A 16,479-nucleotide genomic window follows, 5' to 3' on the forward strand; every position below is an offset into this window, starting at 1 on the left:
AAAGGGTCATATAGTTTAATAAATAAGTTTTTATGCTGAAGAATTACACCTGCTGAGGTAACTATGTGCAACTAAAAATGAAAAAGGGGTAGGGAGAGAATAAACCAGAAAGATTCTTCTGGCATTTCCTCTGAATTGATGCTTTTTTTTTTTTTTTAAGGGTATAACACAAATCTCCAATAAAACAAAGTGCATTACATAGGCTGCTGAGAGTTAAAATCTCCTTTGTACACTACATTGACCACAGCACCCACAGGCACCACTACAATGTCTCTCTATGAATGGGACAGCTCGCCATATGGATGCAGACACTGAACAAGCTGTACAACTCTTGGCGACAAGTGCCTGGGGGACTGTCCTATATTAGCACCACCTGTGCTGTGGAAATTGTGCTCTGTACATGAAATGGCATTTAAGGACCCATCAGGATGTTATTTTTGAGTACACACAAAAGGAAAATCACAGTTAAGAGAATTCTCTGGCTAGCATATCTGTTGCTCAATTCCTGAAATAGTTTCCCAACGGAATAGTTATCTTCTTTATTCACACAGCTTGGAATGACAAGCTGGAACACATAGGAACAATTTCCCTTTGTGAGCTTACACCATTGTTTTAATGAGGAGAATATACTTTATAATATACTTAGGCCTTGACTGATTACAAAAGGAGAAAAAAGAACTTTAAGAAGACTATACACATGGAACACCATCATTTGCATTACCCAAATGAGTGGTAGCTTGCTTCCATGGAGAAACCAAGAGAACCATGCTGTCGAGCAAAAACGAAGGAGGGGGGCATCTCTGCCAGTCCCAGGAGACAGGTGCAAGCTAAGATTTCCATTCAGGCAGCCTCCACATTTCTCTTAACTGCTTCAGATTTACAATAAGTTCTCGACCCTCTCTCTGCCCCCACAGTTAATGAAGGACCGAGAGTTTTCAAAACCCCCGCACCCCAGGCCTTTAAGCTGGTAAAGACTGAGGAGACAGTCCTCCAAACACAGGAAGGCAGGATCTCCCATCTAAGGTGTTTTGGCAGGGCAAACAAAATAAAACAAAAAGGCAAGGGTCTCAAAATTCATCAGAAAAAGAATTCTGCAATACAGGGTAAAAGGAGAGATGTAGTTCTAAATCATTTTGTCAAGGGGGAAATCAGGCACAAGGGGAAAAATGTTCTTACAAAAGAATCTAAGAAAGTTTAAAAATAAATGCAGATACCGTTTGGAAAACGAATGTTACCATGTAGTATAAATTATGTTCTTTTTATAGAAAAGCTTTTTTTAGTCATTAAAACACAATAAATCAGAAAACACGAGAGTCTAACAACAGTATGTTACCTTTAAATGGCACTCAGCATTTTATATGTGACACTATGACAGCTGCTGAACAATAGTGGCTGATTTTTATCATTCAGCAACCAAAGACAAGAAAACCAGTAAACTTCTCTTTCCAGAGTCCAATATCTAAAGATAGTCTTCTATATTCCCTGAATGTCTGAGTGACAGAAGAGAACTTAGCACTACATTTAGTCCCCCAAAGAGTCTTCTCACCCATCCAAGGGCACCAGCAGTAATTGATAGCACACAATAGCAAAGAGTTATGACAAAATCCAATATTTTAATTAAATTAAAAACATGGTAATAATTTATATCAGCTTTCATGTTTGGTGAGGACACTTAATTAGACTCTGGATGCTCTGAGAGGTCAATTAGTCTAGTGAAAATAATTCAGAGTTTGAAATAACACAAATCTGAGATTGGCAACTCACCACATGCTACCACCTTGAGCAAGTCATTTTACCAATTTGTGCCTCAGTTTCCTCATCTGTAGAATAAGGAGGTTAGACTGGGTAATCCCTTTTTACTCATCTAACAATCCATGATTTTGTAATATTTGCCACCATATTAAATTAGGGAAGATAGTCACGTCACTTTACACAGAGCTATGTGAAGTAAGTATAATCAGTGTTCATGGCTTAATTACTGAAGCTATCATGGTATGCATACCATGGTCATACTCTGTAGCTCTCTACTCTATTCCTACTTTTGCTTCCCTCTAAATGTTCCATAGAGTCCATACAAACCAAGGGGACATCTTTATACCAACTATTCAACTCGACCTTCCAACTGTTATTTCTAAAAGATACAACTGGACCAAGAAAAAAGATTCAGGATTGTTGGTTGGCAGGAAGATGAGGAGATCAGGTGGGGAGCAACAATGGCAGGTGGCACTTAAAAGAGTCGTGTGGGTAAATACTGACTCTTCAGGCAATACTGTCACCAATCAGTTATTTTGCAAGAAAGCAGCAACTAGAGAGTTTGGGATTGCCTCATGTTCTATCAATGAGGATGTAAAAAAAAAAAAAAAAAAAAAAAAAAAAAAAAAACCAAAATAACATTTCCCCCTGCCCCACAAACAAACTAAAACCATACTCAAAAAAAAAAAAAAAAAATGCTTACACTGTAACAGAACACAATGGCTTTTATTATTCACAAAGTAGTACCAAATATATTGAAGGAAGTGGGGAAGATCAGAGGCTATGCCATGAAATACACAAACTATTTCATTCTCCTTTTAAAGTAGATACTTGTGATACTTTCTATAAACAAATCCCTGGCAATGAAAGACTACGTATCAATACTGGGAGATACTTAAATGCTTATGTATCTCTGCATAGATCCATGTATACATTATCTATCATTCTTTTTTTATCTATCCATCTTTGTGTTGATACACCCCAACATCCAGCTAAAACTCTCCCTATACCTCTGATTTCACTGATGTAGGGAACTCCTCTCCCTTTTCTCATGCAGTTTTGTAACTGGTTCCTAATTTATCAGCTTCAAAAAGCTGTCCAAAAGGCTATGTCCAGAGTCAAACAGATATGTTGTATCAGAAATAGCGTCTGAAACCAGATTCTAAGTTCCTGGCTCCAAGATAATTTTTTAATCACCAGACTAAGCAATTTCTCTTAACATTCCAGAATATCCATCTAAATGTGTGCTTTTATGGCAAATGTAAATACTTCACTAACTATTCAAACATCCAAAACAATGTATAACAGGAAGAAAACCTCAGGTATATGACTGGCAAAGTTCAATGAACTTATTCCTAAAATCTTAAAAATGCTTCCGGTGAGAGTAAGAAATCCATTATCCCTCAAAAGTAGCAAAATGTCTGATAATTTCTTGGGATTCTTCAGGTCTAACAAGCTGTCGTCATTTAAAGACCTTTGAAAATATTTTAATAAATTTTACACATAGATAAGAGTACATATACATCTAAGTGTATATGTGCGTGCATGTGTGTGTGTATGTGAGAGAGAGAGAGAGAGAGAGAGAGAGAGAGAGAGAGAGAGAGAGATCTTTACAAAATACTGATGGAAAAATACTCAAAACAATTCTGATTAAATGAAGGAAAATCTTCATAGAATTTTAGATCAAGAGATGAAAAGGACCTCAGAAACTATCTAGCTCAATCTCCTGATTTTAAAGATAAAGAAACAGACCCAAGAGAGATTAACTATTTTCCCCCAAACTGAACAGATAGTAAATGTTACAGGTAGGTTATGAACCCCAGTCCAATAACTCCAAAGTCAATCATCTTTCCACTGTACTTAGAGAAACACCTAATAAAGGTAGAAGAGTCAGTACATCTAAGTGGCCTGAGCAACTCAAGGCTGTCCATTAGAAACATTTGCAACCATATGGGATGTGGGGGGATAAATGAGTCACTTAACATAGAGCTTTGTGAAGCAACTGAAATCATCACTTATGGGAGGCTTAACCTTCGGGATATATGCTATGGTTTACATGCTTTGGCTCTCTATATCTTTTCCTAATGGTCAACCTAGTAATCAGGAAACTGGAATGGGCATATTTTTAAAAGCTCTTAATTAGAGCTATATCAGGAATACCAGTTAAGATGTGAATTAAGAGTCAAGGGAAATAGATATTTTAGCTGGCTGGCTTATTAGTCTACTGCTCACCTCTCATCTTCTTCCCCACTGGAAACAAGTCTTGGATTTTAAATTCCTACTGTAAACCCTACCCAAAACTGTCAGGATTTTACTCATCAGAACAGAATTTAGTCAAGTGGTAAATATCACAACCATATTCAAAAATGACTTGGATTTTGAAAATGGTCAGCCCAGTAAACAGAGAATGCATTCTGATCTAGTCAAATGTATGTCTGGAGGCAACAAATAGAGAATGTGAATTAAATGAAAGAGCCATGAAGCCCTGACCAAGCAAAGGGATTGAGAGGTTATTGTCAAGGAATCCTTGAAGTCAGCAGCCAAGTGGAAAACAGCAGTGAGGCACCAATCAGCACGATGGCAAGTAGAAAAGAGGGTTAGAACACAAAGGGAAGACATTGTAATTGGGCAGGAGGCAGGTTAGACCTCATAGAGTAAAGTGCTTTGCTTGAGTCACCCATCCCTGAGAAAGTAATGTTGCACTGGGAAATAAGGTACCACAATCACTGGCATTACAAGGTTTAAAAAACATTTTTTTTTTCATCAAAAGCTTAAGGAAAATAGGACAATTTTTTTTTTCCTAAGGAAATAAGGTAACTAATTAAAAAATATTCAGAACCACAAAAAGGTTAGTAAAATAGCAAAAGAGTGGGAATAACTGGAAAAACTACTAGACATAAAGAGCTACACAGCAATCACCTAAAATAAAGAGCATTTAATCTTTAAATGAAGAAATGGAAGGTTACTGAGCAAGACAGGAGTACAATTAAAGGAGTATCCTTTCTCTCTCTCCCATTCAATTATTTCACTCTGTGTGTGTGTATATGTATGTATGTGTGTGTACTCCTGCATACATACTAATACTATTTTAAAATTTAAGTGATTTATCTTCTGTGAGTTATGTCCATTTTGAAGAACCTAATGAATAGGTACATAGTAAGTAATCTAAGTTTTATTTTTAATTTTAATGGAAGAAACCTTTGTCCTTTTCACACAGGCAAGTAGAGTGCCTGCTTTGATTCATCATAAACTAGTTTCTACTGAAATTTTGAATGCTATTCTTTAAACTTATAGGCAATATTGTTGTTTTGGTGGTGGTTGTATAATATGATGTTACAAATGACTGCTTTTTACAATTATGTATCAACTTTGAGACAAGAAAATCACAAGAACCAGACCAGCCTTAACATTTTTATGCCATTCCCTTTGCAGTATGTTGACTTTATTTACGTAAATTCCTGAATTTGGAATTTCTAAAATATGATAATGGGCAAATTTTAAAATGATGTTTTATGTCTGAAAGTATCATGGTAAATATGTCAATCACTGCAAAAACCACTTATATTGCAGCATAAAACATCGGCAAGATAAAGAGGAGTTGGCAATGGCCCTTTTTGATTCTGTTTCCTGAATGTGAAAACTCTTTTTTTTCCGGGTACTGACAACTGAAGTACATTTATTGCACTGAGTGAATTTATGCCTAATCAGCACCATAAACATTACCGAATTGTCTGAGTAAAATCGGAGCATGAAACAAGAGAGTTAGTGCTGAATTCTAATGATGCTGAATGCCTGTGATTACATGAGGAAAGGATCTTAACAAGCCTTGATTTGAGCTTTGGCATCTGCCTCACAAATCATATGAAATGTTCATCCTTTAAAAGTGCTGAATATTGATCAATGTCTCTGCGAAGCACAACAGGGAAGTTGGTCTCTATTGGCAATCTTTACCAAAGTGTATGTGTATGTGTTTTTTTTTTCCCCTCCTCTACACTCAAGGGTTTACCCTGAATGATTTAATTATAATTTTCCTTGTGTAAGACAAATTAAAGAGGAGAGTAGGAGTGTCACGCCAAAGCAGATTATTTATCTCCTTAACAGATTGCTGTGCACCAAACCCCAGAGCTGCTGCTGCTGCCGCCACTGCTGATGTTTCCACCCCTACTTACAAAAAGCTCAAGAAAGCACAGGATGAGAAGTCTTGGGAAAGGGAATTTTCCAAGTTGGGCATCTGTAGATTATGAGCTAGTGCTACTTAAATGAGACGTGTGACCCACTCCATAGCCCATGCGACCAACTCCATAGCCCACCCCTTGTCCTATTGTTTAGGAAAATGGAGAGAAAGGGCTTGTGCAAGGGGCTTTCAAGAAATGGGTTAAATCAAAACTCAAAGAGATTTCCAAATGATGAAATATCCACTAAATAAGAGGTGCAAACAAATTGAGGAGCAGGGAAGAAACCTTCAAAAATAGAGACAACCTAAGTGAAAAAAAAAAAAAAAAAACTACTGCTCCTCAATTCTGAATGAAAAAGATAACATTATACATCACCACCAAATCAGTTTTAAAACCCTTTGTTCAGTGTCAAAACTTTGATGCTTTGTTTAAATTCCCCAAGATATACAAGTATTGGATTATTAGTTAGTAATCAATAATATTGCCCCAAAATGTCATTCTCAATTTCAGTGACTAGATGGTCAAGCTGAGATTCAAAGACATGAAATGACTTGGTTAAGAAGCAGGATCTGCATTCATGTCTTCTTGCTGTCTGGCCTAACTCACCATTAACTCTGCTACCAGATAGTCTCAGGAATGAATGGAGTATTTAAAAAAAAAAAAAGTAGATGGAAATAGCTGACTAGTGACCCGACAGTTATATTAAGTCCACGAATCTTGCCCAGTATTTTGTAATTTACAAAATGTTTCCTTTCTCTCTTTTAGGTTCCCCTTTCTTTCCCTTGCCCAATTTCATTCCCTGTAAAACTACAATGTCAAAATGAATATTTTTCATTAAAATATCCCTTCCCTTCCTCCTTCTCCTCCCCCGCATCATGCTGTATCTTCAGAATATTGACACATTCAGCTTAACTTCTGAGGATCCAAATGAACATTACAGAATCACACCAACTTTCAGCTCCTGGAATTACTCTGCCTCTGCCGTGGATCCATTTACTCTTAAATGCACCTTGAGACATAAAAGGGGGCTATTCTTTTCCCATTTTCTTCATTGCTAATCTACCACTCTCCTATACCAACTACAGATATATATCCTTTTAGCGTGAAACTAAATGCAATGCATCTAAACAAGAAGAGGCTTGTGTGTCATACGAAATGTAGGCAGGCACCACAAGGGCCGACAGGCCTGCAACAAAAACCTTAAGTGCATCAGTGGGCATTCTTTGCTGTATAGTCTCCTGCTCTACTTATGGATAAAGATGTAATTCAATCACTCTCTACTAAATGGATGGTATAAGCCTTAGTACATCAAAGAAAGGAAAGGCAAGGCTAAATCTAGAACCTTTTATTTTATGCTATCTGAAGTTTTCCTTTCTGAAAATATTACAACAAAAGGCAACATAAACAGATACAGGAAGAAAGAGTGAAGCTTGACTTTTAGATGTAAAAATATGTCTACCTTCCCTTGACATCAACAGAAACTTGAATTCATCCAATGGTTCCTATTTAACACTGCCTTTATCCTATTCTATACTCCAAACCACTTTCAAGCTAATAAGCTTAGCAACTATTTAAATCATTTGCTTCCTATTGCTGTACCAATTTTAAAACCATCTAATAAAAGTGTGTCAGTTTTTTGAAGAAAATATTTGTATCACATATCACTGCAAACTTGTTACCAAGGGTACTAATTTATAATATGAAATATACAATGCAATATATATATATATATATATATATATATATATATATATAAATGCTGTTTAAAAAAAAATCATTCTCTGTACTTATAAAGTGGTCCAAAAAAAGAAAGAAAGAAAAAAGTCTGTGGTTTCAATAAATGTTGTTACTTGATAAAATAATGAAACTTTAAAAGGAACAATAAAAAAAAAATTAAAAGACATGCCTATATAAGAAGCAACAACAAAAAGATAATTTAAAAATATTTAAATTCAAAATGCACTTATTCAATTCCTACTATGTGCCAGTCACTAAGAAAAGCAGGAAGGAGACAAAATGGGAAGACAAAAATCCCTGTCCTCAAGAAGTTTACATTCTATTCAGAAACTTTTTTCAGACATAAATATGAAAGTGATACAAAGTATCTGCAAGCATAAAGATCTGAAAAGAAAATCATTTCTATGCATAAAGTACACACTATTGGGTGCATAAGACATTTTTGTCAATTGATTACAGATATATCATGCATTTCAACAGCAAGCTTTTAAAAGTATTTGGGCATGCAGTACATGCTTAATAAATGCTTACAGCATGAGTGTTACTAGATATAAATATGCACACCTTTCATTTGAAGGACTTATCAAATCTAATTAATAATGTTTTTTGGATGGATAATTATATTCTGAATTTCAAAGTATTTTGAAATGTTTGGTTTTTCCCTTCCAATTTTGTATCTTGTGTTTTCCTGCTTAATTGTAAATAGTGATTTCAAGAGAAGGGTTATAATGTCTTCCTCCCTTTCTCTTTCTCTTCTTTGTTTAGTATAGTACACCTTATATATGTATATATGGTAGGGCCTTAATTAAGTCAATGTCTGATGAATTGAATGCAATGTGTTTTTAAATGTAAACTTTCAACATTTTCAACAACAAAAATGGTAGTAATGAAACATTTAAATTGATTTTAAAATGCTTTAATGATATTTAATGGTATTTTGAATAATATATAAAAGGTTTATAAGCTAACAGAAACTAAAATCCATAAAACTGTTCTCTCTCCTTCCTTTCTCTCCTTCCATTTTTTTTTTTTTTTACCTTCTTTGGAACTTTGGACGGTAGCTTCACTCATCAATTTGATAGTTAAGGTATCAAATCATGAGAAATGACCAGACAAGGCCCTAATCTCCAACAAGACCATTCACTGCATTTGCAGCCCAGTCTGGCTGCATTTGCCCATTCCCTTCACAAGAAAAATGAAGAAAGGACCACAAAATATCCTGCTGAAACAACTGGTAGAAAGAGGGGGCTTGAACAACAGCAAGGTAATGAGGAAAAAAGCATCTTGTGGTTCCTTGCCATAAGCTCTGGGGTATGTCTACATTAGCACTAATTCCATGTTGAAGAAGTGAAAATAATTAGATGCTTCACACCACAGTCTATATTGAATAAATTCTTAAGTCATTATATGGACATTCGCATCACATGAATCCAATTAGAGATCAGTGAGATATAAAGAGGTATTTTAAACTCTTCCCCTTCCCCCCCAAAGAGCTGCTTATTGAATATAGGACCATGGTACAGCCAAGCCTCAGTTCCTACCTTTCTCTTTTAGGAGTATGGACTGGTGCTAGCTGTCCATTTGTGGAGGCATGGGGGTTCATTATTAAGGAGGTCTTGGAAGGTGCAGAAGAGGTGGTGACACATGTGGAAGACAGATCCAAGCTGCTATGGTTGTTGCTCGGGGTTTCTTCCGCTGGATGCGAGCTTGTCACTTCTTTCCAGAGCTGCTGCAGTTCGGCTGGAATCATGCCTGAAACAAACAAATTGGATAATTAAATCAATTAACAGCTAATTCCGTCCTCTTCAAACAGTAATTAAATCAAAGAGTCAGTAAACAAAGCCCAGTGTTAGGTTTTTTTCTTTTGAGTGCGTGCGCCCGTTAAAGACTTCATACTTTACTGTTAAAATCACTCGGCCTCTAACATGGGATTCTCGTCGATCCACAGCTACAAAGGCAATTTTAAAATCGGGTCCTCACAGTATGTCGGGAGAGACAAGGGGCTGTGGACGTCTGGGACAACCCGATCACTGAACAGATCAGAATTGAGACCAAGCCAAAGAAAGAGCTCGTGTGAATGAGGTCACTCAACGGAGCAGAATTGGGACTAGAAACTCACCACTTGGAGCCAAACGCTTTTTCCATCATCAGTGTGGCTATGATTTTCTTATGACACTTGGCCTGTATGCCTTCTAAGGTTCCTCCTAGTCTGAAATCTAGTATCCTATGAGACTCCATCCAAACTTTTGTTTCACTACTTTGGCTAAAGTGAATAACTAGTATCTTATTTTAAGACACAAGAAAGGACTCAAAATAAAATTATTCAACTATGGTATTATGACAACATGAACCACAACATGACTAATTTTTTGTGCTTGAGCCTTAAATGATGACAAATAGCTTTGTTATTAAATATAGTTTTTATTAATCATTTTTAGACATAAATTATGAATTCATATTGTCTTCCTGAAATGCTTTTCAAATTTTAACAGTCAAATTGATTATACTATGATTATTTCATTAACACACCTATCTTCCTCATTAATTTTGGTTTCTAGGACTGCTCACTTAATTGATGGATGTGTCTACTGAAAAACTGTATAACTTTTTATACAAGTAACACTATTATTACTGTCATTTCTTAGATCAATGCTAATGAGCCATTCAAGAGTAAAATGAAAATATTAAATAAGCTCTGGGTAATAAAAAAAAAATTGTTGTTTTCTAAAGGGGTCAAAGTGGACAGAGGTTTTAAGACACATATGTTGAGTGTAAACTTGAATTTCCCAGCGAGAAGTAGAGACATTATACATATGTCATGCTCACCATTTTGGATGACCTAACCTTTAATCAGATGACACTTCTCTACTGAACCAAATTCCCCAATCCCACATAAATAAGACACACTTCATGTTAGGAAGCATTCTGGAGAAAAATATTTACAAGGGCAACTGCAGGATGACAACGTCCCTGGAAAGGATACCTAAAAATGGAACTCCTGCATGTTTCAAGGCGGGCCTGTGGCAGAACTCCATTTCCAGGTGTTTTGGATCACTGTTCATTGTTTCAATCAATTGTAACACAGCCATTCTAGGAAATCTGCCATTTTCTGAATCTATAAAAGCAGTTGAAACTGGCATGTATCTTAACCAACCTAAGGTATTGAATTAAAGGAGAAGGCTGTATGCATTATATTCATTTGAAACACATAATAAAAAATGCCAAGGTCTAAATTTAATTTATTTTTGTCATTTAGAATACAATAGATAGATAATCATCTCAACGTGATCAGCCAAACATCTTTACTTTGCTAAACTGTTAAAGATTTTAATTATGCTAGCTTTGGAGAGCTCAGGTCTAATGAGGCGATAGACTCCAGAGAATCTAAGTGGTTAAGAACTGTGAAATGAGTCTGATAGGATTTTTTTATATTCACCGTGGATCGTTTGCATATCAAAGAGGAGTAAATTATTGCACAGCAGACCAATAACCTTCCCCGCCTTTCTGAGAGTGGCATTAACAAAAACAGTTGGTATCTGGTAACTATTCTCCACAAAAATGCGAAAATGCTTAAGTATTTGCAATTAATATATATTAAAAAGGAAGCTTCAATTTCTCCATTAAGTGATCAGATATTCCTAGAACATATCTACCCTTTTAAAGCTAAGTCATCTTTCTTTCATAAAAATCAAATGCCAATTATATTTTGATGGATTTTGTCCCAAATGAGCATTTAGTTATTAGACATATTCAATTATTACTTGTCCCCTGAAATTAAACCTCCAAGGCAAATTAAACAAAGAGAAAGGTCACTACCCAATCCTCTGTCCTGTTTTGCTGCATCTGGGCTATTATTTTCAAACACCTTGCAAAGTGACAGTGTGGGATGTAGGGATGTATTTTTAGCGAACATGCTTGACAGGACTGTCTGCACACTAACAATTACCTGTGAATACCACTGACCCTTACACTGCTGTTTACTCAATTGAAACAATAGTGAATAGACTCCTCTGTTGATAATACGGAATTAATATGAAACTACATAAGTCAACACCTCTTTTATTGTTTAGGAATAAACAAATATAAAAAGGATAAGTTTCCCATTTTTCAAATGATAAACTACTTGATTTAGGGTTATTTTCTTTCACCTGGAGAAAATTCTATTCATTCACTGTTATCTGTATTTCTTCTGAACAGAGAGGCAAGGCTTGTAAAACTCTCCTGCCACTCCCTCCATATTGACCTAGCAAATGAAGACTAAAACACATTGTATCACTATCAGCTCTGCAACTAAGATCCTTCTCCCCGGGGTGACCTATTGCAACATTAACTCAGGTTCAGAGAGAGAGAGAGAGAGAGAAAAAATGAATGTGTGTGTGTGTGTGTGTGTCCATCTTTCAACTGAGGAACTTAGAAAAGTTGAATTAAAGAAATTATATCAATACTTTTTCCTGGCCAAATTTCAAAAATAACAGTTATTTTAATTATAGTATCCTCTTCCATAAGGTAAGAATCTGATGTCATAATTTAACAAGTGACATCAGACATGCTTGGGGGTAGTCAAAGCAGTGATCTCCATGGCTGCTATAATTAGAAAATAACATTAAGCTTCTGGTTCAATGAATACATCAAAAGATGCTCATTTGACAGTCAAGATATCCTGATAGCACTAAGACAGTTGAAAGAAAAACTAGTCACTGATCAGACTAAATGGATATCAAATTTCCAGAAACTAAGCATTTCCTCCAAAATGATGTAGAAGAATAATAGTACCAAGTTAAAGAAATCCATTAACAGGTACACAATAAAGTGTATAATTTGCCTATCTACGCTTCACACTTCAAAAATTAGAAGGTCAGAATATTACTGAATTTGAAGTGAGGATAAAAAAAAATAGTCCTGCCCTTTAGGAATCAGAGTAACTACAATGCAAAACAACAGTGATATGCTAATTATTTAAGGTAGAGGAGAGTTGCAAATGTAATTTTAAAAGAAAACCTGTCCATTTTGCAATAGAGAAAGAAGGCCATCACTCATCTCCTAGAGCCATTTACTATAAAATGGCTTCAAAGATTACCTAGCTCATACTCTGTCCTTTTGGAGATCCCTTTAAATTGATTTTTAACATATTTGGGGTACACAGAAAACTGGTAATCCTAAAGTAAAAACATCTTCGTTTTGTTTCTAACTATACATCGCCAATGATTTTAATGCATGGTCTCAGCTCTTTATTCCCCCCCCCCCCATTTTTTTTTCTCTCCAGGACAACTGGTCCTCTTCATTATAAAAGAAAATGCAGGCACAGGTTTAAAAAATGTATGTTGTGGGGACAGTTGACAGATTACTGTTCATGGAACTCAATTTCACAACCCCAGGTATCACCGGCTCAAAGACAAACAGAGTTGATCAACCTTTTTTTGTCCTTGTACGTCCATACCCAGGTGACCATGTTCAAGCAAGCAGAAAGTTGATTTAAACCTCATAATGACATCAGTTTTAAGCCATCATCTCTCTGATAAAAAAAAATCATGTTGTCATCCAACAGGCCTGAATCCTCAAGGTACTTCAAGAAAAAGGGGTAGGGGGTGAGGTCCAAATGAGAAAGTGCCCCTACTTTCCCATGGGTTGTCAACCACACTCAGTTCATTTCCCTGCAAGGGCCTGACCCCAGAAGCACCTCTGTTTATGTTTATGTGATCTCGGGCACACTCAGAGGCACCCCTTAGGTTTTAAATATGCTTTTTCCTCATGTTGTAGGGGCTAATAGTTCTCCCAGACTGCTAAGCATATCAATCAATGCCATGACTGCCGAATTACCTACTGGTGTCTCTGATGTGTTACCGCACAGATTACACTTCATGCATCACCACATTCATTTCTTTCACATTACACGAGCGTGTCTTGTCACTGCCCAATTGGCCTCTTTTGGACAGCTTAACTGATGTACTCTAACAATGAACCTTAGTGAGCAAACTTAATAGTGTAGGAGCTGTGGGAAAAAATGAGAAAGGGTGAAGCTTGAGTCCAGTGGGTGTGTAAGAACAGCCTGTGATGTTTCCAACAATAAACCTGAAGGTGTAATTAAAGCACGTTTTAACATTTTGCCAGCCCAAGGCACATTAGCCTATGTGCCCTTTCATTTCCTTTTGTATTGCTCAGTTACCAAATCTTCTATTTTGACAGCAATGCAGGGGGTGCTGATTAAATATCAAGCATTTGAGCCATTGATGTATAAATAAGGAGTGAGGAGTTTGAGGAAGAAAGGGTTTCGGAAAATGGAGAAAAGGCTAGGATTTCAAAGTTAGAAAAGAGACAGATTGAAAAAGGGTGTGGCCAAAAGTGTCCAGAAGAGATTCCCCTACCAGGATCCCTCCCTGAGTCCACTGGAGATGAAACTTTGTGAATCCATCCCCCATTCTCAAAGCAGCATGCACACTGAAACTTTCCTATTTTCTGGCAACCTAACTTCTGAAGATAATTTGGTACTATTTCCAAATGTCTTTAACTTATCATTCTGTAAGACAATATATAAATACACATACAAGAAGAGGAGGGTGAAATGGTTGAATCAGTGAGGAGAAAGCTTAAATTTGCTTTGATCTGGATTAATAGAATCCAACAAATATTAGTAAATACCTACTATGTGTCAGGCAATGTGTTAAGCACTAGAGGTATATTAATAAAAAGAAAAATAGGCCCCACCTCAAGGAGCTTACAATCTAATGAGGGATAGGGAGAAGGATAACCCACAAAAGAAGACAGAGGGGAGAGCTTTTTTGAGTTGTGAATAATCTATCCTGTTAGACTAATCACTCAAGCCAACATGACTCCCTGAAAACTGCTCCATTTCCCATTCAAACTCCACATCCAAAGACCTTAGAATAAAATGTAGACCAACAGAGGTTCTCAAATGTAATTAACCCAGTTCCACAAAACTTTGTTGTCCTTTCTTGAATCCTAACATTTCACAAAGTTAAATTGAAGGACGTTAACTATTATGAGAAATGCATGGTATTCAAAAGTCATGAATTAGGATTAAACCATTCTAAGAACAATCTTACATTAGAGTTTTTCTAGTTATTGTCTTGAATATTAAATACTGTTTGTAAAATAAAACAGAGGATTGAGTTTGGGCAAGTTATGAAATGAAGAATGTTTTAAAAAATAATGTTGAAACAACAAAAGAAAAATTAGTTTTTTCTATTTAAACATATCCTTCTATTGGATTAACACACCATGAATCTATGCAATGTGAAATTCTAAGCTAATCATTTGACTCTTTAAGCTTTAAGTCACATCCTCTATCTACCATGATCCCACTCCCCAAGTTCCCCACAGAAGGGGATTGCCTTTCTTTGTAAGAGGAAAATCTTGGACTTGATGAACAGGTTCTTGAGTGATGAATTCCTCATCATACCTGAGGCTGATCTGATCCCCTTCTTCAGAACTTAACACGTACCTTGGGCAAGAGGTTGGAGGGGAAGGGCAGGCTGTCCAGGCTGAATGGTTAGCAGACCCTGACGTTGCAAGGACAGGAGGTGTTGTTGCTGTAACTGTTGCATCTGTAAGAGCTGTTGTTGAAAGGCCAACTGCTGGGTAGCTGCCACCTGCTGTTGCTGTGGCTGCAAGAAACCAGAAATGGGGGGAGGGGTGGAATTAGGTAGGTCTTTCCCAAGGATAGGCAGAAGTATGAAGTTTTTGAGCTTCTCAACATCATCGAATATTATGAAATAAAGAACTCAGTGTCACATGCTCTGTTGAAAACCCACAGAATAGTTTATCCATTAAAGGAGCCTGATTAGGTTAATTTATTACCTGTGTCACATCTCACTTGACAATCAATCATTAGTCCATCAGGGCTACTTTTTTCAACATCTTGAAAATCTAGATCTTTCATTTCAGACTTCAGCTCCTAAGACTTTGAACATTTTAATTGTTCTCATTATAAATAGGATTTGAGTTAGTCTCCTCCAGAGGGATTTGAACCCTGAACCTTTGAGGTGTAAAGGAACACACTGCTCTACTCCCTCCTCCACCAGCAGAAGCTTTTAACTACTCTGTTTATCACTTCTGACATAAATAAATGAGAAAAAATCAGACCTTTGAAGAAGAAAAACTTCATCTAATATTGTTAATTAGCCATGACAAACGATGAAATAACATTGTAAATCTTTCATAGAAACAGCCACTAGATTTTAATTACACACATTCATAATTTAGCAAACAACATCTTACTTGAATGTGAGTATGATATGTACAGTACTCTCAGCTTCATATCCCCCAATTTCTGTTTAGTTAAGAAAGCCCCTAGGTTTGTTGCTCATCGTGGATTTTTTTTTTTCCTTCTTTGTTCTCTAAAAACCACATGGAAGGCTTTACATTATGATAAATATCTTTTTGCTTATTGTACTAATGACGAAAAACTTCTGTTGTGTAAAACATCAATACACCACGCCAGCATTTAGGCACTCCCTGTGCTAGCCAAAAATTTAAAAAAAAAAAAAAAAAAAAAAAGAAAAGAAAAAAAATTAATGTAGATTTCCTTAGTAATTATCTGAGTGATAGAAAGATAATACAGTGCAGGAGTACAATAAATAGAAGGAAATTATCTAATATCCCTAATCTGCTAGGAATCATACTAAGGTGGAGGTCTTATCCACATTATGGATAACAATTATGGAAAGAAAATTAACCCTTCATCAACTGCAGTCAAAAGAGACAGGTAAAGAAAGAGATACACTTAACTCTCCTAATGATTATTATTTTAAAATATCATAAAGATCATATTTTATATGTGCTCCTGAAAGATTTTAAG

At 36.1% G+C, this 16,479-nt stretch overlaps 1 protein-coding gene across 7 annotated transcripts in view; it reads right to left on the minus strand.

The window, feature by feature from the left end:
• FOXP1 (forkhead box P1) overlaps positions 1–16,479 on the minus strand; it is a 375,727-nt gene that overhangs the window by 83,954 nt on the left and 275,294 nt on the right. For all 7 annotated transcript variants that reach the window (XM_031945438.1, XM_031945560.1, XM_031945495.1 and 4 more), the window contains 2 exons: positions 15,124–15,286; positions 9,206–9,416 (listed from right to left, as the gene is read on the minus strand). In XM_031945438.1, the coding sequence (XP_031801298.1) occupies positions 9,206–9,416; positions 15,124–15,286 (374 nt within the window). The remainder of the gene's footprint in view (positions 1–9,205; positions 9,417–15,123; positions 15,287–16,479) is intronic.

Source organism: Sarcophilus harrisii, chromosome 1, assembly GCF_902635505.1.
Source record: "Sarcophilus harrisii chromosome 1, mSarHar1.11, whole genome shotgun sequence".
NCBI lineage: Eukaryota > Metazoa > Chordata > Mammalia > Dasyuromorphia > Dasyuridae > Sarcophilus > Sarcophilus harrisii.